The sequence below is a fragment of the Diceros bicornis genome, chromosome 26 (genome assembly GCF_020826845.1).
Source record: "Diceros bicornis minor isolate mBicDic1 chromosome 26, mDicBic1.mat.cur, whole genome shotgun sequence".
In the NCBI taxonomy this organism is placed as follows: Eukaryota; Metazoa; Chordata; class Mammalia; order Perissodactyla; family Rhinocerotidae; genus Diceros; species Diceros bicornis.
Genome location: NC_080765.1, coordinates 22,041,010 through 22,061,526, shown reverse-complemented (window position 1 = coordinate 22,061,526; position 20,517 = coordinate 22,041,010). Strand labels below are relative to the sequence as shown.

Below are 20,517 nucleotides of genomic sequence, written 5' to 3'. Positions count from 1 at the left end.
CCCCCCCACCCAAGCTCCCTTCTCGTATCCTCCTCCAATCACTACCCAGAAGGCTCTTAAATTTTATTTATTATCGTTAAATATTTCAAACAGAGACAAGAATAAAGACTATTCTAATGAACATCTATGTACCCACAATCCATCCAGCATTGTCAAAACTTAATATGATACCACAGACCACATTTGCTGTGGCTCTTTTTTTGTTTTTTTTTTTTTGGGGTGAGGAAGATTGGCCCTGAGCTAACATCCGTTGCCTGCCAGTCCTCCTCATTTTGCTGGGGAAGATTAGCCCTAACATCTGTGCCCATCTTCCTCTATTTTGTATGTGGGATGCCACCACAGCATGGCTTGATAAGCAGTGCATAGGTCTGCACCCAGGATCCAAACCTGTGCACCCCAGGCTGCCGAAGTGGAGCACACAAACTTAACCACTATGCCACCAGGCAGGCCTCATCATTTATTTTTTTTCTGTGAGGAAGATTAGCCCTGAGCTAACATCTGTTGCCAATCCTCCTCTTTTGTGCTGAGGAAGATTGGCCCTGGGCTGACATCTGTGCCCATCTTCCTCTACTTTATATGGGACGCCACCACAGCATGGCTTGATAAGCAATGGGTAGGTCCATGCACAGGATCCGAACCCGCAAACTCTAGGCCGCCACAGCAGAGTGCACAAACTTAACCGCTACACCACTGGGCCAGCCCCACTATTTTTTTTTTTAAGAAAAATTAAAAATACACTTGGGACAGCCTAGGTAAATGGAGGTGTTAATGAACAAGGTTCACTGCACATCCATAAGTATCTTTAAAGCACCTAGCATGTGCCAGGCCCTTTTACATGATGATCTCTCTTTATTTTAAAATAATACATGTGCATGATTATAAAATGTAAATGATTCAAAAGAATATACAGGGGAAAAAAAATCTCCTTCCCACCCCTGACCTCCAGTTCCTTAGCTTGTCTCCAGAGACAAACACAATTATCAGCTTATAGTGTAATCTTCCAGATGTCTCGATATATAGATGAGGATACATAAAAGGATATAGATACATGTGTGTATGTGTATGTATAAGGATTATATAGATAAGGATATATGTACGTGATATCTAATATCAGATACTTTATATATAGATATCCACTAGTTAGCTAGCTAGCTAGATATCTATATATTATATATCCTTATCTATATAATCCTTATACATACACATACATATATGTATCTATATCCTTTTATGTATCTATGTCTATACATATAGAGAGACATATTGATAGATCTATCGATATCTATCTATCAAGATGGAAGAGAGAGATGGAATAATATATACAAATATATAAATATATATATATATCTCCCCACCCTTTTTCTTATACACATCATAGCATACTTTATGTGCTCTTCTGCATCTTACTTCATTATTCATATATCTTTTAGCTCACTCTGTAATGCAAATGGATCTATCTCATTCTTTTTAATGGCAGACTTTTGTACTATTATATAATGAACCATAAAATGCTTTTCCTCAGTCTCCTCTTGATGAACACCTCTTTTAAATCTTCACAACAACCCTGTAAGGCAGGTAGTATTGTCTCGACTTTAGAGAAGAAGATGTTGATATCCTAAGAGGCCAAGTGACTTGCCCAAGGTCACACTGCTAGCCTGTATTCCAACCCAAACATCATTTCACAGCCATCTGAACTATTGAGAACTTTGCTGATTTAGAGCTAGATCCTAATAAGTTTTGAGTTGACACACCTTGCTCTTGTGAATGGGATGGATGTGAATGAGGGCAGCAGAGGAAAGAAAACCTGAGAATTTCTTCGTTTATGAGCATAACTAGGCTCCATAACTGGAGCCAAGCAGAACATGGGCGTCTTTAATGGGTGAATTTTGTCAATGCCTAGATTTTGATGGGGTTCTTAACCTTAATGGTCCTGGAGCGCGAAGCACACCCCGGAGGAGCTTCCATCAGTCTGGTGTCTCCAGTTCATGAGGGTGTCACATGTCCCTTAACAGATTGCTTCTCTCCCAGTGCCTGTAATAATGCAACCAGCAAGCAGAAAGGTGATAGTCATTACGGGCATTTGAATAGCAATTTCAAATGCATAAAGGCATTTGAAACTCGTGACAAACTTGTAAGTAGGCAGGAAAAGCAGCAATTGCTATCCTCATTTTACAGTTGAGAAAACCAAGACTCTGAAAGGGCAGCTGATGGCAAAGCTAGTGCCAGAGTGAGGTCCTGAAATCAGGTCTTCTAACTCGGAGGCCACAGAAGACTCTTCTGGATGTATTGTTTTATTTTCTAATGTGGACCGTAGCAGGATACATCATAACTGTGGAAGGGGAGTGGACTGAGAGGAGGCAGAGGAAGGAGCACGGGGGAAAGGGAAGGGGTGGCTTTAGGACTCCTCTCTGACACTAAATCTCAGGTCCACACTCTCCCTTACTCACTCAACTCTGGCTACTGAGGCCTCAGCTCTGGCAGACCCAATGCCCCATTTTTCAAACAAATATCTTGAAACACTTTATGAAATTCATAGATAATATAACATTCTGACAAACACTATTTCATTTTATTTTACTTTGTGTGTGTTTTATTTTCCTAAACAGGAAAATTGAAGACAGGGATAGTATCTTTTTACACATCTTAGTATCCCTCTCAATGCATTTCACATAGTATGTGTTCAATAATGTGTTCTTTTTATTATTATTATTGATAGACAACATACATGTGGCTAAGTGCCCCGACGGTTTTGACTTCTACCATCATCTATTAGTTTTGCCTGTTCTTGAGCTTCACATAAATAGAATAATAAGGTATGTCTTCTTTTGTGTCTGGCTTCTTTTGCTAAACATCATGCCTATGAGATTCATCCGTGTTGTTACATGTACCAGTAGTTCCTTCTCTTTTGATTGCTGAATGGCCTTCAATTGTGTGACTATGCCACAATGTACTAATTCTCCTGTTGATTTGGGTTGTTTCCAATCTGGGGGTATGATGAATGAATCTTTTATCAACATTTTTATACAAGTCTTTTTGTGGTCATAAATACTTTTCCTCTTAGGTGAGATAGCTGGGTCATAGAGTAAGTGTACATTCAGCTTTAGTAAATATGTCCATGCTCTAAATATATTTATAAAGGAGAAAAAGGAAAATGTTTTTTATCAAAAATATGTATTTAAATATGTAAATGCTGAGACATGATTTCCCTAGAAATAATCAAAGACTTCTACCTACTTGTAATAACAGTTTAGATTATGAGAAGATAATTATAATATGAACAAATGTTGAACTTTTTCTTTATATCTAACATTTTGAAATAAGTGTGTATATACTTAGCGCTTTTATATATACTTAGAATCATGGTGATTAAGGCAGCTACAATGCAGCCAGAAAAAAACTTGTTTTACTATGAATGTTGCCTTCAGTGAGGGGATTTTCCAAATACAGTGAGTCGCTCTTGGTAAAGATCCAAACAAAACAAAATACAGTCTTCCTTCAATGCACATGATAGTTGAATTCCTGGAAAAGTCAGTGTACATTACAATGAAGCAAGATATACTTTAGGTTCCAATGTAAAATGAACTTAGATTCTTGGCACATAGTGTTAGATGTCGGGGGGGGGGGGGGACACCGAAAAGCCACTCAGTGTAGGAAAATTACTCCTCATACAGGACCATATTGCTCATGGCAGGATGGCTTGGCCCTCACCCTCTCAGGGCAATGCCCCCACTCACAGTGAGATTCAAAACCCTCACTTCAAAACTTCAAAACTTCCAAAGATTCAAAACTTTCTAAATGCCCACAGGGGGCAGTACCACCCCATTGAGAACCACCGTTCAAGACCTGTTCTGTCCAATATAGTAACAATCGCCATCTGTGGCTGATTATACTTAACTTGATTAATATTACCTAAAATGAAAAGTTCAGTTTCTCAGTTATACTAGCCACATTTCAAGTGCTTAAATACTACATATAGCAAAAACTGCTCACAGAGAAAAGCCTAGATCCCGATGGTTTCACTGGTTAATTCTACAAATATTTAAAGAAGAATTAATACCAGTTCTTCACAAATTCTTCCAAAAATAGAAGAAGAGGGGATACTTCCCAACTCATTCTATGAGGCCAGTATTACCCTATACCCAAACCAAACATAAACAACACAAGAAAGGAAAATTACAGACCAATATGTCTTATGAATATAGACACAGAAATCCTCAACTAAATACTAGAAAATCTAATACATAGACTATGACCAAGTGGGATTTATCAGGAATGCAAAGTTGGTTTAACATATGAAATGAATTAATGTAATATACTATATCAATAGACTAATGGATATAAACCACATGATTATCTCAATAGATGCAAGAAAAAAAGCATTTGACAACGTTCAAAGCCCTTTCATGATAAAACACTTAACACACTAGGAGCAGAAGGGAATTTTCTCAATATGATAAAGGGCATCAACAAAAAACCCACAGCTAACATCATACTTAATGATGAAAGACTGAAAGCTTTTCCCCTAAAATCAGAAACAAGGCAAGAATGTCCACTGTTGCCATTTCTATTCAATGTTTTACTGGAGGTTCTAGCCAGGGCAATTAGGCAATAAAGTGAAATACAAGGCATCTATATTAGAAAGGTTTGAAGAGGACATTGTCTTGTATAGAGAAAATCCTAAGGAATCTACAAAATCCTATTAGAATTAATAATGAGTTCAGCAAGGTTGGAGGGTAAAAGATCAATAGACAAAAATCAATTGTAATGAACAACCCTAAAATGAAATTCAGATAGCAATTCCATTTACAAAACCACTAAAAAGAATAAGATACTTAGGAATAAATTTAACAAAAGAAGTGCAAAATGTATACCCTGGGGGCCAGCCCGGTTGCGTAGTAGCTAATTTCGCGCGCTCTGCTTCAGAGGCCTGGGGTTTGCACGTTCGCATCCCTGGTGTAGACCTACGCACTGCATATTAAGCCACGCTGTGGCAGGCATCCCACATATAAAGGAGAGGAAGATGGGCATGGATGTCAGCCCAGGGCCAATCTTCCTCAGCAAAAAGAGGAGGATTGGCAACAGATGTTAGCTCAGGGCTAATCTTCCTCACCAAAAAAAAACCCAAAAAAGTATACTCTGAAAACTACAAAGCATTGCTGAAAGAAAATAAAGAAGATCTAAATAAGTGGAACGACATTGCATATTCATAGATGAGAAGAGTTAATATTGTTAAGATGGTAGTAATTCCCAAATTGATCTACAGTTTCAATGTAATTCCTATTAAAATCATAGCTAGCTTCTTTGCAGAGATTGACAAGCTTGTCCTAAAATTCATAAAACAATCTTGAAAAAGAAGAACAAAGTTGGAGGATTCACACTTCTCAATTTCAAAAACTCACTACAAAACTACAGTAATCAAGACAGTATTGTACTGGCATAGGAATCAACATATAAATCAATGGAATCGAATTGAGAGCCAGAAATAGGACCCCATATTTACAGTCAACTGATTTTCAACAAGGTGCCAAAATAAATCAACAGGAAAAGTCTTTTCAACAAATGGTGCTGGGACAACTGGATACCCACGTGCAAATGAATGAAGTTGGACCCTGTGTTGGGGGTTCCCAAGACCACCCTCAGCTTTGATGATTTGCTAGGAAGGCCCACAGGCCCCAGCATATAGTCATACTCATGGCTACGATTTATTACAGCAAAAGGAAAAAAGCAAAATCAGCAAAGAGAAAAGGAGGGCACATGGGGTGAAGTCTGAGGGAAACCAGATGGAAGCTTCCAAGGGTGCCCTCCCAGTGGAGTCACACAGGCTGTCCTTAGTTCCCCCAGCAATGAGTTGTGATGTCTGTGAAATGTTGACAACTAGGGAAGCTCATCAGACACTCAGTGCCAGGGTTCTCATTGGGGGGTGGTCACATAGGCACTCTGCCTAGCACATACCAAAATTCTAGACTCCCAGAAGCAAAGTAGATGTTCAGTATAAACTATGAACATTAACAAAGGGAAACCTCATTTAAAATGGAATTAGGAGGCTGGAAGGGGGAGCTCCCAGGCAGTACCACTCAAGGTCAATTATAGGAAAGATAGTCAATTAGAGACCCCAACAGAAAGAAGTCCTCAGTAGAAAGAGTCATCAATTACAGACCCTACCAGAAGTCATCAAAAGGAAAATTTGTTAATTATAGGAAGAAATGTACATTGCACCCCAAACAGAAATCAACTATCCCAGCAACTCAGCCAATGGGAAACTATCACCACCCTGAACACTTGCTTTTCTCCAATGGACTTTCATTTAAAACAACCCCTCCCAATTTCCTCCTTTTTCTCTGTAAAATAATGTTCTGCCTCCTCGTTTATTGGATTTGTCTATGGTCTGCCATAGCATGCACAGCCCAAATGGAAATTCTTTGGCTAACTCTGAATAAATTTGTTTTGCTGGTAAAATAACTGGCTGTTTTATTTTTAAAGTTGACAAAACCATATTTGTACAAACAATTTAGTCAGTATGAGTCACTCTTATCAGTTAATGGTCGGAATCCTCCTGCTCTAAGTTCCCAAACTCCAGCCAAGGGCCAACCTTGCAAGCAGGCTTTTACAAGGTTAGCAGTTTAGGCTTGCTATGTTAACTCTTTTCTGCACAGGCCCTTGCCTCACATCATATGCAAAAAACCAACCCCCCCCCAAAAAAAACCCCTCAAAATGGATCAAAGACCTAAATGTAAGAGCTAAAACTATAAAAGTCTTAGCAGAAAAAAGGGGTAATTCTTCATGACCTTGGATTTGGCAATGGGTCACCAAAAGCACAAGCAACCAAAGTAAAAGTAGATAAATTGGACTTCATCAAAATTTAAAAACTTTTCTGTATCAAATGACAGTATCAAGAAAGTAAAAAGACAACACACAGTGGGAGAAAATATTTGCAAATCATGTATCTGATATGGGACTTGTATCTAGAACACATAAAGAACTCTTACAACTCAAAAATAAAAAGGCAAATAATCCAATTAAAAAATGGGCAGAGGATCTGAATAGCCATTTTTCTCCAAAGAAGATACACAAACTGCCAAGAAGCAGACGAAAAGAGGTTCAAAATCATTAGCCATCAGGGAAATGCAAATCAAAAGCACAATGAGATACCACCTCACATCCACTAGATGGCTATAATAAAACAAAACCCAAAACCAAACAGAAAAGGAAAATAGCAAATACTGGTGAGGATGTGGAGAATTAGAACTCTCACACACTGCTGGTGGAATGTAAAATGGTATAGCCACTTTGAAAAACAATCTGGCAATTCCTCAAAGGATTAAACATAGAGTCACCAAATGACCCAGCAATTCTACTCCTAGGTATTACTCAACAGAAATGAAAACATATGTCCACACAAAAACTTAACACAAATGTTTATAGCAACATTGTTCATCATAGCCAAAAAACCGGAAACAACCCAAAAGTCTATCAACTGATGAACGGATCAACAAAATGTTGTCTATCCATGCAATGGAATAATACTCAGCCATAGAAAGGAATAAAGCACCGATACATGCTACAACATGGATGAACCTTGAAAATATCATGCTAAGTGAAAGAAGCCAGTCACAAAAGATGACATATTATATGATGCTCTTCATACAAAATGTCCAGAATAGGTAAATCCATAGAGACAAAGCAGACTGGTGGTTTCTTAGGGCTGTGTGTAGATGAAAGGGCAGGAGGGGTGGTAGCTAAAGGGTCCAGGATTTCTTTTTGAGGTGATAAAGGTGTTCCAAAGTCGACTGTGGTGATGGTCACACACGTTTGATTATACTGAAAACCAATTGTATGGTATGTGAAGCACATCTCAATGAAGCTGTGAAAAATAATTTTTAAAATAATCAATATTGAATGAGTTTTCACTGATCTACTTAGCAAAGAATTAAAAAGGATTATACCCAGTGCTGAGGAGGGTGCTGTGAAACACACACACACGACTGGTGCATGTAAACTGGTAAAACACACAAAAAACCTTTCAGAAAACAATGTGGTGACATAGCAACAACCTAAAACACGCTCCTCCCTACAAACTTCACTTTTGAGACTCTGTCCTGAAGAAATACTCCTATGTATAAAAAGTACCTAATGCACAAAAATTTACTTCTAATAAAAATAATAACAAGAAGTGGAAACAAGCTAAATGGCCAATATTAATAGAATGACTAAATAAGTTGTAAAGATCCATTGTGATGAAATATTATGCACCCATCAAAATGAAACCTGTTTTCACAGCAAAACAGTTCCTGGCCTGAAGAACACACTCATAAGTTTGATGAACGGAAAAGAAAGAAAAAGGCTTATAAAGAATGTTTGTAAAGGAAAAGTATAATTCAGAGGTTCTCAAAGGGTGGTGTATGACAGAAACACCCCCCACACTTGGTCCCCACCCCAGGCTTCCTCAATCAGAGCCCCTGGGGGTGGGCCCAGCAATCTGTATGTTAACAAGCTCTCTGATTCACACAAAAGTTGGATAACAACTGGCATAATGCCATGTAAAAGGCAAAGGCAAGATTCAAACCATGATGTGATTGAAAGTAACGTTTATTGAGTCCTATGCTTTCTCATGATCCTGTGTAACTTCCACAACCACCTTCTTATGTGTTGGTACTACTGTTACCCCCATTCGACAGTCAGGCAACTGACGTGCAGAGAGAAGAGACTTGCCCAAGATCATGCGCTAGTGAATGGCAGAGCTGGGACCTGAAAGCCAGGTTTTTCTGCCTCCGAAGCCCATGCTGTTCACCACTGTGTCAGCAGTGGGGGCCCCAAATATCACTGGCAGTGACGGGGTGGTCTCAGGGGGCACCCGGAGGTTCATTTTAAACTCCAAGAGTTATGTTATTTATTTTAATGTGTAGCAGAAAAAATATGTAACTAGCATTTCAAACTCATGATTTCAGTAGTAACGTTACACTTCCCTTTAAACTAATTTACATTAAAAGTTAGTCACTTTAATGAAAAAAAGTAAATAAAAGTACTCTTATACACAGATATGGCAAATATGGTAGAGACGGTGAAGTATGGGAAACACTGCTAGGTCACCAACCTCAGTTACTTTGAAAATATATAACAATTCATGCACTCTACTGTATATAAATTATACCCCAAAAAAGGACTGTACAAAAATACTGGACTCTAGTTAACAATGTGCATGCTGAAGTGCTTAGAGGGAAGTGTATTGAAATCAGGTTCTTACTCTGAAATGCATCACAAAAATAAGATGGACTGATGAATGGATTGATTTGGACGGAGGGTTGGATACTTAATAAAGCAACTATAGCTTAATGTTCCTTAATAAAGCAACTATAGCTTAATGTTCCTTGTAGAGCCCAGGTGGTGCAGACCTGAGGACCAATTCTTTCAACTTCTTTGTATGTTTGAAAACTTTCATGGGAAAAATTGTGTATAGATTGCCCCATACAGTGAATGAATAAATGAATTAAAAGTAAAGACTAGGCAGAAATCTGCTGAAAGGCTTTCTTTACACTCCCCTGTATATATTCCAAAGTGGGCTTGTATTACTTTTATAATAAAAGAAAATTATGTTTCAAGGAGAAAAATGGCACAAGAGTCAACTGATAAAATAGGCATTTATTCCGAAGGTATAATGTTAAGAAGAAACTTCCCGAGAGCCGCATGGGAGTGAGAGAAAGTTGCTGCCCCTCACTCAAAGGGGAATCAGCACTTCTCTACACCCCAGCTGTGCAGGGAAGTCCAGGGTCAGAGCTCACGGATGGGCTCTGGGCTGTGGGCCCGGGAGTCTGAACTGCCTGCCCACCAGTGCAGGCCCAGGTCAGTGTGTCCTGTGTCCCAAGAAGCTGGAATGTCAGGAGAGGTGGCAGAGGAAGTTGTGCACAGGCAGGGCCAGGAGCCCTGACAGGGAGATCCCCAAGGTGTCAGAGATACAGGCGGCTGCCATGGCAAATTCCCGGTGCTCATCACTGGTCTGGGAATGGTGGGGTGCAGGGGTGAGGCTTTAGTCCTAGAGACTCCTGCCCTGAACTTCCCCAGAGATGCTACCCACAGCCCTCGCCCGGCTGGTGCTGACCTCCAGGGCAATGTTGTGGAAGGTGTTCACGTAGGCCGCACCCCCCAGGAGCCCCTCATACACAATGATCAGGAAGATGAGGTAGATGCTTGGCAGGAAGCTAAACCACACGTCCACCAGCAGGAAGGCCAGGTTGAGGCACTGTGGGTGCAGGCAGAGGGGAGGGCTGAGCCTGGGACCAGAGGTGGGCAGGAAGGGAGGCTGCCATCCTGTTCAGTGGCCTCCAGTTCTGGGAGATGCTGATGAGGGAGAGGGCTGACAGGCCTGGATCAAATCCCAACACCCAGCTGGCCCACCAGACCCTGGGATCTGGGGGAGGCCTTCTCCCTACCCCGTCCCCAGCCCCCACCTCTGCCCCGTGCTTGTGTCACTCCTACCGCCTGGAATGCTATCTACCTTCCCTCACTTGGCATCTCCTAGTCACTACCGTTCACAGCTCAGCTGGGATCAGGGTCACTCTCACTCCTGTGATCTCATTTCCTTCTCCCAAGGGCTCCCTGAATAGAGGGTTTCTCCCTCATTTTACCATAGAGGCTATGGTTAGACCAATGGTTCTCTACTGGAGGTGATTTGCCTCCTAGGGGACATTTGGCAACGTCTGGAGATGTTCTTGGTTGTCACAACTGGGGGGGCGAAGTGCTACACACACCTAGTGGGTAGAGGCCAGGGGTGCTGCTCAGCATCCTACAGTGCACAGGACAGCCCCACAACAAAGAATGGTCTGGCCCCAAATGTCAGGAGTGCTGAGGTTGAGAGGGTGGAAGTCCCTCCTCTGTGCCCCAGTCCCCCAGGGGATCCCGCTATCGCAGCCCTGAGCGCACAGGGCTGCCTCCCCAGTGTGTAGGCCACCATGGTGGTTCACACACTCGATGCCCATGAGGATCACCTGGGATCTTGTTACCCACAAGGCCTCGTCCTCAGAGGTTCTAATTCACTCAGTCTGAGGTGGGTTCCGAGATCTGCATTTAAAGCACACCCTGGTAATACTAACGTGACAGGCAAAACACTCCAAACACTTTCATCTGTAGCATTAGCTAGGCAATTTCTGGAATAGAATTAAATGATTAATGATTCATCTGGAATGGAATTAAATGATCCCTAATTCTATGAAGCAGCCTTGGTTAAAATTATAGCTAAAATCATAAGCTCTGCATTTCAGTGGAATCTCCTGAAGAACCCTGAGTTAAGAAGTGTTGACACAATAATTTGGGACTTTGGGGGTACAAAGGCCTGGGCTGGAAGTACTGCTTAGATAAATAAGGAAGAAAGAGGACATTTACATGCTGTTGCCGTAACATTAGTGTCATCTATACTTATTCTATATCTTGTTATCATAGAATTGAATTAAGTTTATTAAAAATGGCAAAGCATTTTCCTGTAATTGTTGAAGGTTTATTCTAAGTGACCTTCAGGGGCTGTAGATATGTGACCTTGAAACAGTGAATGCTGGTTCTGTGAAACTACTTTTTCGTGTGTGTGTGAGAAAGATTAGCCCTGAGCTAACATCTGTTGCCAATCCTCCTCTTTTTGCTGAGGAAGATTGGCCCTGGGCTAACATTTATGCCCATCTTCCTCCACTTTATATGTGGGACACCTGCCACAGCATGGCTTGATAAGTCCGCACCTGGGATCCGAAACTGTGAACTCTGGGCTGCCAAAGGGGAGCGCACAAACTTAACTACTTTTATGCCACTGGGCCGGCCCCTCTGAAACTACTTTTGTTAGACTGTTGTAGGGAACGGTGTCTGTTTACTTAAAGCTTTAGACCACTTTCACCGTGGGTGGGTGAATTTGCTCACCAGTCTTGAGATAGATAACCTGTTGACGACAACATCACTGATTCTATTATCGTTAACCATCCAGAACAGAACTGTACATTTTCTTAGTGTTAGAAACATTATTTGAAAGCCTGTGTCTCTGCATGAGGCTTGTGCAAATAATCATTAGGTAAGTGCTTCTAGCTGATTAAACACAATACAAAATCTTGTTCTTTCATTCTTCTTCTCATCTCTAATTCCCACAACTACCCTGAGAAGTAGATGGTAGCCATGCCCGATTTATAGATGAGGAAACCGAGGCTCAGACTGGTTCAGAGACCTGGCCTAAGTCACACAGCTACTGGGTACAGAAGCTGGGATTTGCATCCAGGTTTGCCCAGCTCCTGAGGTCATACATTTTACACGGGGCTCTGCTGGCCTCTGTTCCTCGTGCTTAGTGCATGACAGTATGCAATGAATACTTCCTGCTGAGGGAGGGAAGCCTCGGGGCCCAGGGAAACCAGGAGCCAACATGCGAATGGAGTGAGGGCCAGGGGCTCGGTACCTGCAGCAGGGCCAGGGCCCACGTGAAGCGGATGTGACAGCAGCGGAGAGAAGAGCGGGAGGCAAAGACGCCGGCCTGGTACAGCATCTGGTACCTTGGACAGGGGCAGGGAGTGGGAGGAAACCCTGCGGAGCCTACTTAGCAGGGTAGCCCCTCTCAACCCCCATCCTTATCATCAAGGGGCCCTCTCAGCCCACTGCCCGTCCTGCCACCCACCCTCACTCTTCTCACCAGCGGTACTGCTGAGCATGAGTCAGGGATGTGTTCCGGAAGTAGAGGAGCTCAAACTGCAGCAAAGACCAGACAGGGGAGAGGGACGGGGACGTGTGGGTCCCCATCTCACTCACTACTTCCACACCCCTCCCAGAAGCCCTCACTCACAAGTCCCTGATTGATGAAATATTCGGCAAAGTAAACCAGGACCAAGGGGATGATGTGCCACAGCAGGCCCTGGAAGAGTCAGAAGACATAAGCAGGAGGCTGGGAGACAGGCACTGGCCACAGGGGACACGCCACAGCCACCATCCATACCTTGAACACAGTCCATCTTTCCCGAAGGGAGAGGTTTGGGTTGTAGTCTGCAGGGGAGCAGGGAGAGAAGTGCAGGTGAGGTTGGCACATTGACTCAGCAAAGGGGTGCTGGTGTGCAAGGATTAACCAGCTGACATAACAGTGTGAACGCACTTAATGCCATGGGATTGTACAATTAAAAATGGTGAAATTGGTGAACTTCATGTTATGTATATTTTACCACAACTTAAAAAAAAAAAGAACTAACCAGATAAGACCTCTTCATGGTTCCTGTCCAGCTAAGGGCTGTACCTCTCCACCCCAGGCTCACCGGCCATTCTTTCTGTTTTTTGAATGCCAAGCTCATTCTTACTGCAGGGCCTTAGCACTTGCTGTTCCCTCCACCTGGAACCTGTTCACTGCGAGGTCCACAGGGCTGACTCCCTGTCGTTCATATTTCAGCCCAGAGATACCGCCTCAGAAAGGCCTTCATGGACCACCACCTTCTCTAAAGGTAGAACCCCTCTCCATTGCCCCCCAGTGGCCATTTTCTAGCACAAAACTGTATTAGGTTCTTCTAGCACCTATCAATATGTGAAAATAACATGTTTCCGACTCAGTTATTTGTTTCTGAATCCATCTCATTTCCTTATCTTAGTAACTACTGCACCCCCAGCAACCGGAATGCCTGGCGCATAGCAGGAACTCAAGGAGTATTTCTTAACTAGATGAATGTGACTGGCTCTTACCATAACCAGCACACCCATCCACTTCCCCTCCTGACTGTGTCCACTGTCGAGAGGAAAAGACTAAAACCCAGAGAGAGAAAGTGACCTCCTGTGTCTCCTACCTGGCTTCAACTCTGAGGCTTCACTGCTTATCAGGGGCTGCCGAGCTGCAGTCTCTGCCTCTTCTTCCCCTCCAGGGTCCTGGGTCCCGGGAGACGTGAGCAAAAAGAAATAGCTAGGAGTGGACAGAATGAACATAAAATCAAAGAGCCTCTGTCGGGCTGGAAAGGCCACGCCCTCCTAGGCAGCCACTCCTCATTTCTACACCCCCCAAGTCACCCGATCCTGGGCCGGAGAGCTCCCACTGCGGAAAAAGGCTTCCTTCTCTCGAGCTGAAATTTGTCTCCTTGTTGCTTCCACCCATGGGCCCTCGTTCTGACTCCTGACTCACACCAAGTGGGTCAGCTCTGTTTCCTTGTCATTACTGTCCTAACGATTGCTCTAGCTACCATTTACTATGTGTTCCTTCTGTGCTGGGCCAGAGTTTCCCAAATTTCAGCCACTTATGTTTTGCCTTCGTGATATTTGCCATATCCACACTCCTCCTGTATATAATATTTTCCTTTAAGCTGATTCACTTTTTCTACATGGCCTTGTCCTAAGCAATAATCTGTGAAATCACAGGTTTGATTCACTAGATAAAATATTTTTCCTAATACACATGGAAACACACACAAAATTAGCAAAAGAAAGTCCATCCTGTCCCCCTCGAATCATCATGGGAACCACACCACACCGGATGCTTCACACGTCACCTCACGGGGAAGCAAGGAGGATTACCACCACGTGAGATACGGGGAAACAGAGGGTCAGAGAGGTGAAGCAACTTGTCCCACACTACACAGCTAACAAGTCGTGGCTCCAGAACTGAAACTCAGGCCTACCAGTGTCCAGAACCCACATCCCCTCATGACAAGGTTGTAGGGATCCGAAGGTTGGAATCACAATCAAGTTCTCTCTCTGTGAACCCCCCTTCCTCCCAGCCCAGGGCTGCTTACCTGGCCAGCATCAGGGCGGGGATACCCAGCATGGACAGCAAGGTGTACTGGGGGGAGAGGCCAGCCTGGGTGAGGCCCAGATAGGACAATGCCCCCAGCAGCCCTGCTCCCCCAGTACCTGAGGACCACCAGGAGATCACAGCCCTGAGAAGGAGAACACAGGAGCACTAAGCAGGACCAAAGTCAGCAGTGGGACCTCCTTTCCCTCACTCCCTGCTCTGCCTGCTTACCTGGGGTAGAAGGCGGTGAGGGAGAGGAAGGTGACCTCCCCCAGACCTGATGAGATGCTAGCCAAGACCACACCTGGGGGGAGAACAGGCACAGCAGTGGCCATAGATAGCCCTTCCCCAATACCCCAATTGCCTGAGGTGTCTGGCCACGGCCTCCTACACATTAGTTCAGAGGAGCTAAAAACAGATCCCTTGGATAGGCTGGGCTGCAGATCTGAAGTAGAACCAACCCCTCCTCTGCTCATCCTCTCCTAGGGAATGGTACTTCCATCCACCCAGTAGTCAAACCAGGAGGAAGAATTCATCCTTGACACCTCCTCCATTCCCATCATAGCGTCATAGAGTCTTGGAATCCCTTTCCTCTGGGAAATTGGGGAGACTACCCTACAAATGCTCTGTTGTAGTTTCTCTGGGCCCCTCACCTGACATGACACCCCACGCTTACCACACAGGCTGGTCCCCACTGAACCAGAAAAGGCAACCAGGATGAAGCTTCCAGCGGCACAAACCCCACTGATGCAAACCCGGGGGCTGAGGTGGAGATGGGGGAGGGAAGGGGGAGTCAGCTTCTGCTCTCAGCTCCCCGGCCCTCTCACTACCTCCTGTACCATCCCAGCCTCCCCACTCTCAGATCCCCCTGCCCTTCCTCCTGCCACCCCCACCCAGACCTGTAGGGCAGCAGATGAAGACCAAGAGGAGCCAGCAATTTGATGGCGAGGGTGGGGAGGATGTCTGCCAGGAGCACCGCCTAGGACAGGAGAACACAGTGAGACCCCAGACCTTTCCTGGGACAGACCACCCAACCAAGTGGCCAAGGAAAGACAGGGACTGGCCAGTTAGACCTGCTACAAACACCGGCTCTGAAGTCAGATAGGTCTGGGTTCAAGTCCCAGCTCTGCCGCTCCTTAGCTGTGTGTCAAGGCATTCACATTCTCTGAGCTCTAGTTTCCTCATCTGAAAAATGGGGATGATTATAGTGCCTCACTCACAGTACTGTTGTGTGGATTAAATGAGCCAATATACACCACACACAGAAAGGGCTCAGTAAATGGCAGTCTTAATTATTATAATCAAGACAGTCCCACCTGGGTGCTGAGAGGGTAGAGGTGGGGTATGTAGACCCATAGAGCCTGGGTAAGGGGAGGACCAGATGGGTACTCACAGCCGTGGAGACAGGGTTGCAGTCAAATCGAGATGAGCTATTGTGGGCGGTGGGCGTTGGGCCTGGGTCCACCTGATGGGAGAGAAGAAAGTCTTTCACCCAGGGAGGCAGGAGTGTAGACAAACAGGTCCTGACTCCAGTGCCAGCAATGCTCTAACTTGAAGGATGGCCTTGGGTCAGCACTGGCCTCTTGGGACCTCAGTTTCTCTATCTGCACAATGGGGAGGGGGAGGTTTCCATAGAAACCTGAAGCTAATGACCCACAGGCCAAAGACGGCTCTGTAAATGGACTTTATTTGGGTAACACATTCAAAAGCTTTCATTAAGAAATTAGGGTTACCAGAAAATCTGATCCCCTAACCTTAACGCTAAGCCAAATTCCCCACTGGACTTGCAAAATGGCAGCTGCTCCCCTTGGGCATGCACCTTCCAGCTCATCATAGACAGGTTTTCAACAAAGGTGATTATCGGGCCGGCCCGTGGCATAGCGGTTAAGCGCGCACACTCTGCTGCTGGCGGCCCAGGTTCAGATCCCGGGTGCACACTGATGCACTGCTTGTCAGGCCATGCTGTGGCAGCATCCCATATAAAGTGGAGGAAGATGGGCACGAATATTAGCTCAGGGCCAGTCTTCCTCAGCAAAAAAAAAACAAAACAAAAAAAACATGATCATACCCACCAGGGAACATTTGGCAATGTCTAGAGATACTAGGGATCCAAACCCGGGCCGCCAGCAGTGGAGCACGCGCACTTAACCGCTAAGCCACGGGGCCGGCCCTAGAGACATTCTTGGTTGTCACAACTGGAGGGCGGGAGGTATGCTATTGACATTCAGTGGGTAGATGCCAGGGATGTTGCTAAACAGCCTACAATGCACGGGAAAGCCCCACAACCATGAATTATTCAGCCCAAAATGTCAACGGTGCTGAGGTTAAAAAACCCTGCCATAGACCATGACCCACCCAGCCAACAATTGAGTTTGCACACCTGGCACCAATTGATTCTTAAAGACCTTGCCTGCTCTAAGGTCTGGGAGACTGGGAACTTTAGCCCCCATGCCCCACCCCATTCCACGAGTTTTTCAAGGGGACCTCTGCCCCAGGATGAGGCCCTCATCCTCCCCTAGGGACAAAACGTGGTGGTGATGGTGGTTGAGAGGGTCACTTACATGGCTCTGGTTCCCAGGCGCCCTCTGGTGGCTAAGTATGTCATGGGCAGCACTGAGCATCACCACATACGAGAAGTTGTTGCAAAGGCCCAGGAGCCTGGAGGGAGCAGCACAGATTTTTTTTTTCCAGTTTTATTGAGATATAATTGACATATAAGAACAGATCTTAACCTCCTTTCATGCCTACAATCTATCCATAGTCCTAGCACCAAACCTCCCCCTTACCTGTGCCCTTCAATCAGCTCCCTCTTTCTTCTCTATCACCAGCCCCATCTCCATTCAGTGTTAGGGTTAGAAGCATGGTCTGTGGGATCACAGACTTAGGTTCACATCTAATCTGCAAGACCTCTCCCAGGAAGAGAAGGAAGTCATCCTTGATGACTCCTTCCTCCAAGCTCCCGCCAAGATTCAGTTCCTGGGGCGTTTCTCATCCACGCTCCACTGTCTCGGATGCGCTCTGGCACAGAAGAAAGGTCCTGGGGTCCCAAGTCTGCCACTTCCTACATGAGCGGTCTCAGTCTACTCACGTGTAAAATGGGGATGCAAATTTCTCTCCTGACTACCTCACAAAGTGCTGTAGGGATCAAAACAAGATAATAGCGAAGTCTTTCACGATCCGTGAAGGATCTTGTTCGCCTACTCTCATCTCCCAGCGCTGCGCTCAGTGATGGGAAGGGAACAGGGCTCAGCGCCGGAGACCTCATGTGTCCTTGTCACGATCCTAGGAAGTGCTACCACTGCTCTTCCCATTTCACTGCTGAGAAACGGAGGCTGAGAGAGGTTATACGACTCTTCCAGAGTCACATGGGAAGTCACCTCCAGCCCAATCTGCCACCCAAGACCTCAATGTTTAGGTCAGTGTTACAAGTACTTCCCAAGACTCAGAATTTGAATGATTTTAGGAGGTAGATGGATGACCTTTCAAAAAGTAGCGATGCATTTATTTAAATGTGTATTAGGGAAATATTGGCTTTCCGTCTAGAGTAGTGATTTAAAGTTTTCTTTTAAAAAATACGTGCACTTGCAAATTGAAAGGCTGAATTGGTTGGAGTAGAGACCTGAAGGAACTAATCCTACAGGTAGTATGAGGATCTGGCCAAAACATGAGAGTAGTAAGTAAATCAGCAAAGTTAGGGAAATTTACATGCTGTAGGGCAAACTAACTGGTTCAGTAAATGTTTGTGGATTCAGCTCCTTTTCCGCAGCTCAACTCTTTCTTCTCTCTGTCCTCCTGTCACTTCCCTCTTCCTACCCCATTTTTACTCCTGCTGAACTCTTCAGACCACTCACCAGAAGCCCACCGCGTTCTTCCAATGAGCGCCCCGAGGGTCCAGCAGAGGCCGCCGAGGTTCGGGGACGGTCTCCTCCTCTGGGAGGGCGAGAAGAAGTGGGCATGATCCCCACCCGACTCTCAGGTGCACGAAAACCCCACGGGGGTTCTCCCGGGGCCGAGCGAATTCTCCAGCCCATCAGGGTTGTCGCGGGCAGAGGCATTCACTCCCGTGAGGATGGGCCTGAATACTCACCCTCGGAATCCGAAAGGCGCCGCCGCGAGCCCGCACAGCCTCCCATGGCATCAAGTGCTTGTCCCCGTAAGGGTCCAAAGTCAGCGAGAGTCCAGAGTTGGCTCCGATGGGGCGGATGAGGGTCTGCGACAGGTGAGAAGGATCAACGCCTCATTGCCTGTCCCAGCTCCGGCTTCTCTGCTGCACTCGCGCTCTTGGATCCACCACGCTAACTCTGGGCTCCATCTCTGCCCCTGGCATGCCCCACCACGCCCCACCCGTCGGACTCTGCCCCCGCCCCCTCTAAAGCAGGGGGCCTGGCAGCCTGTACCTTTAAGAGCAGCTGAACAGTGCGCTCCGAGGAAAGACAGGTTGGTGGGTCATGTGACAGCACAGGCGGGTCCTCCATCACGTGCTTGGAAGTCCTCACCACTTCCGGGTCTTGTCTTTGTCTTCGCTTCAAGCCTTCCCGGCTACGGGGCACGGGGCAGGGACAGACCAGGAGGACCCTGGAACCGCTGGTTTACAACTGGAGCGGCTGGTATCAGCAATAAGAGCCGTGACGTTCGATTAGCGGCGCCCAAGGCCTTGACCGTATCATGCCAGCACTAATCATGGCTGCAAGCGGCTTCAGCCCGTCTCTCGGCCCTCACTAGCCAGAAACAAATATGGTCACCTGGCCACAGACAGGAGTGTTTCTGGCTGGGAACAAAGGCAGTCAGCCTCAGGTCATACTTATTCCTATCTGTTGCTCTTAGATTGCTTTAGAAACCAAAAATAAAGGTAACACCCACTTAAGAGGATTTCATGAATTATCTGTTGGCAGTATCCAAGGCATTAAGAGATCCCTTTTCCCAAATTATCCTAGAATTGAATATCACAGAAGTAGTCCAACCCCTGGTTTTACAAATGGGAACACTGAGGTACAAAAAAGGAAACTTACTGATGATCATACAATGTTAGACCTAAAGGTGACCTCAGAGGCCCTTTTAGCAATAAGAAGCAGAGCACCAAAGGCAAGCAGCCATTAAGCAGGCTGCTGCAGGATTCCTGCCTGTGTCAAGGGTGCTCAGGCCAGATGATTCTAAGGCCGGAGATTCTGATTCTGTGCTGTCATCTAGTTTCTCAAATTAGAAATTAGGAAAGTGGGGCTCAAGAGGTAACTGGGGGAAGAGGTGTACATGAAGGTCACTTCACATAGTCCCAATAAGGAGTGATTCTCTTACCTTCCTCTAGGTAGTAAAGCAGCATCCTGAATTTTCCTCATCATGTCCTTCCCCTGCTAATCTCTCCTTTGGGCGTCCAACAGCTGGTGCCCAACTCTACCAGCTCTTTCTCACCACCAGGCCTTCAGACTGCTGTTTGAAATGTGCCCCCTTTGGTCTGCTTCCCAGGTCACTCAACCAATGAAAATTGGAGTCCTACTACCCATGCAGGGATCTAGAAATTCAGCAACGTGTTGTACATGGCCTCTGCCCTCAAGGAACTCACAGGAGGGTGGGAGGTAGACACAAATAACCACAGTACAAAGCTTAGCCAAGTTTTGTTTTGCACGAATGAACACAGATGAGGGAATGGCATTGGAGTCACCAATCCAGTCCCTTCCTCTTGGGGAAGCATTAATGATCCTGAAATGAGAAGCCAGAGCTCTCACCAGCCCCCTCCTTGCTCCTACTCCTTGTCCCCAGGCAAAACAGGAACCACAAACCCCAGCTTCCTCTCACAGAGTGGCTGTGGCTTG

General features: G+C 45.4%; 1 protein-coding gene across 4 annotated transcripts; it reads right to left on the bottom strand.

Annotated features, from left to right (window-relative positions):
* Nucleotides 1–9,616: 9,616 nt before the first annotated feature.
* CLN3 (CLN3 lysosomal/endosomal transmembrane protein, battenin) lies at nucleotides 9,617–19,314 on the bottom strand. Of its 4 annotated transcripts, none has more exons than XM_058569725.1 (15): nucleotides 18,798–19,053; nucleotides 18,562–18,640; nucleotides 17,272–17,368; nucleotides 16,104–16,175; nucleotides 15,610–15,689; nucleotides 15,387–15,472; nucleotides 14,942–15,014; nucleotides 14,712–14,855; nucleotides 13,776–13,888; nucleotides 12,947–12,993; nucleotides 12,797–12,865; nucleotides 12,647–12,702; nucleotides 12,416–12,509; nucleotides 10,094–10,234; nucleotides 9,617–9,991 (listed from the first exon to the last, which is right to left on the bottom strand). In XM_058569725.1, exons 1-15 carry the CDS (start codon nucleotides 18,841–18,843, stop codon nucleotides 9,872–9,874), a joined length of 1,317 nt encoding a protein of 438 aa, XP_058425708.1. In that variant the 5' UTR covers nucleotides 18,844–19,053; the 3' UTR covers nucleotides 9,617–9,871. The 4 variants fall into 4 exon arrangements, with proteins under 4 accessions (XP_058425708.1, XP_058425709.1, XP_058425711.1 ...); XM_058569728.1 differs by lacking the exon at nucleotides 9,617–9,991 and adding an exon at nucleotides 10,980–11,052 and having other exon boundaries at nucleotides 10,201–10,234; nucleotides 18,798–19,055; XM_058569726.1 differs by lacking the exons at nucleotides 17,272–17,368; nucleotides 18,562–18,640 and adding an exon at nucleotides 19,108–19,314 and having other exon boundaries at nucleotides 18,798–18,920.
* Between the last annotated feature and the right edge of the window lie 1,203 nt (nucleotides 19,315–20,517).

Bases quoted from the DNA above. Each gene is read 5' to 3' on its own strand.
- CLN3 (XM_058569725.1), bottom strand. From the start codon at position 18,843: ATGGGAGGCTGTGCGGGCTCGCGGCGGCGCCTTTCGGATTCCGAGG. The intron at 10,235-12,415 runs GTACCGAGCCCC...CTGCACCCACAG, and splicing joins GGGCCCTGGCCCTGCTGCAG to TGCCTCAACCTGGCCTTCCT. The intron at 9,992-10,093 runs GTCAGCACCAGC...CACCATTCCCAG, and splicing joins TCCACAACATTGCCCTGGAG to ACCAGTGATGAGCACCGGGA.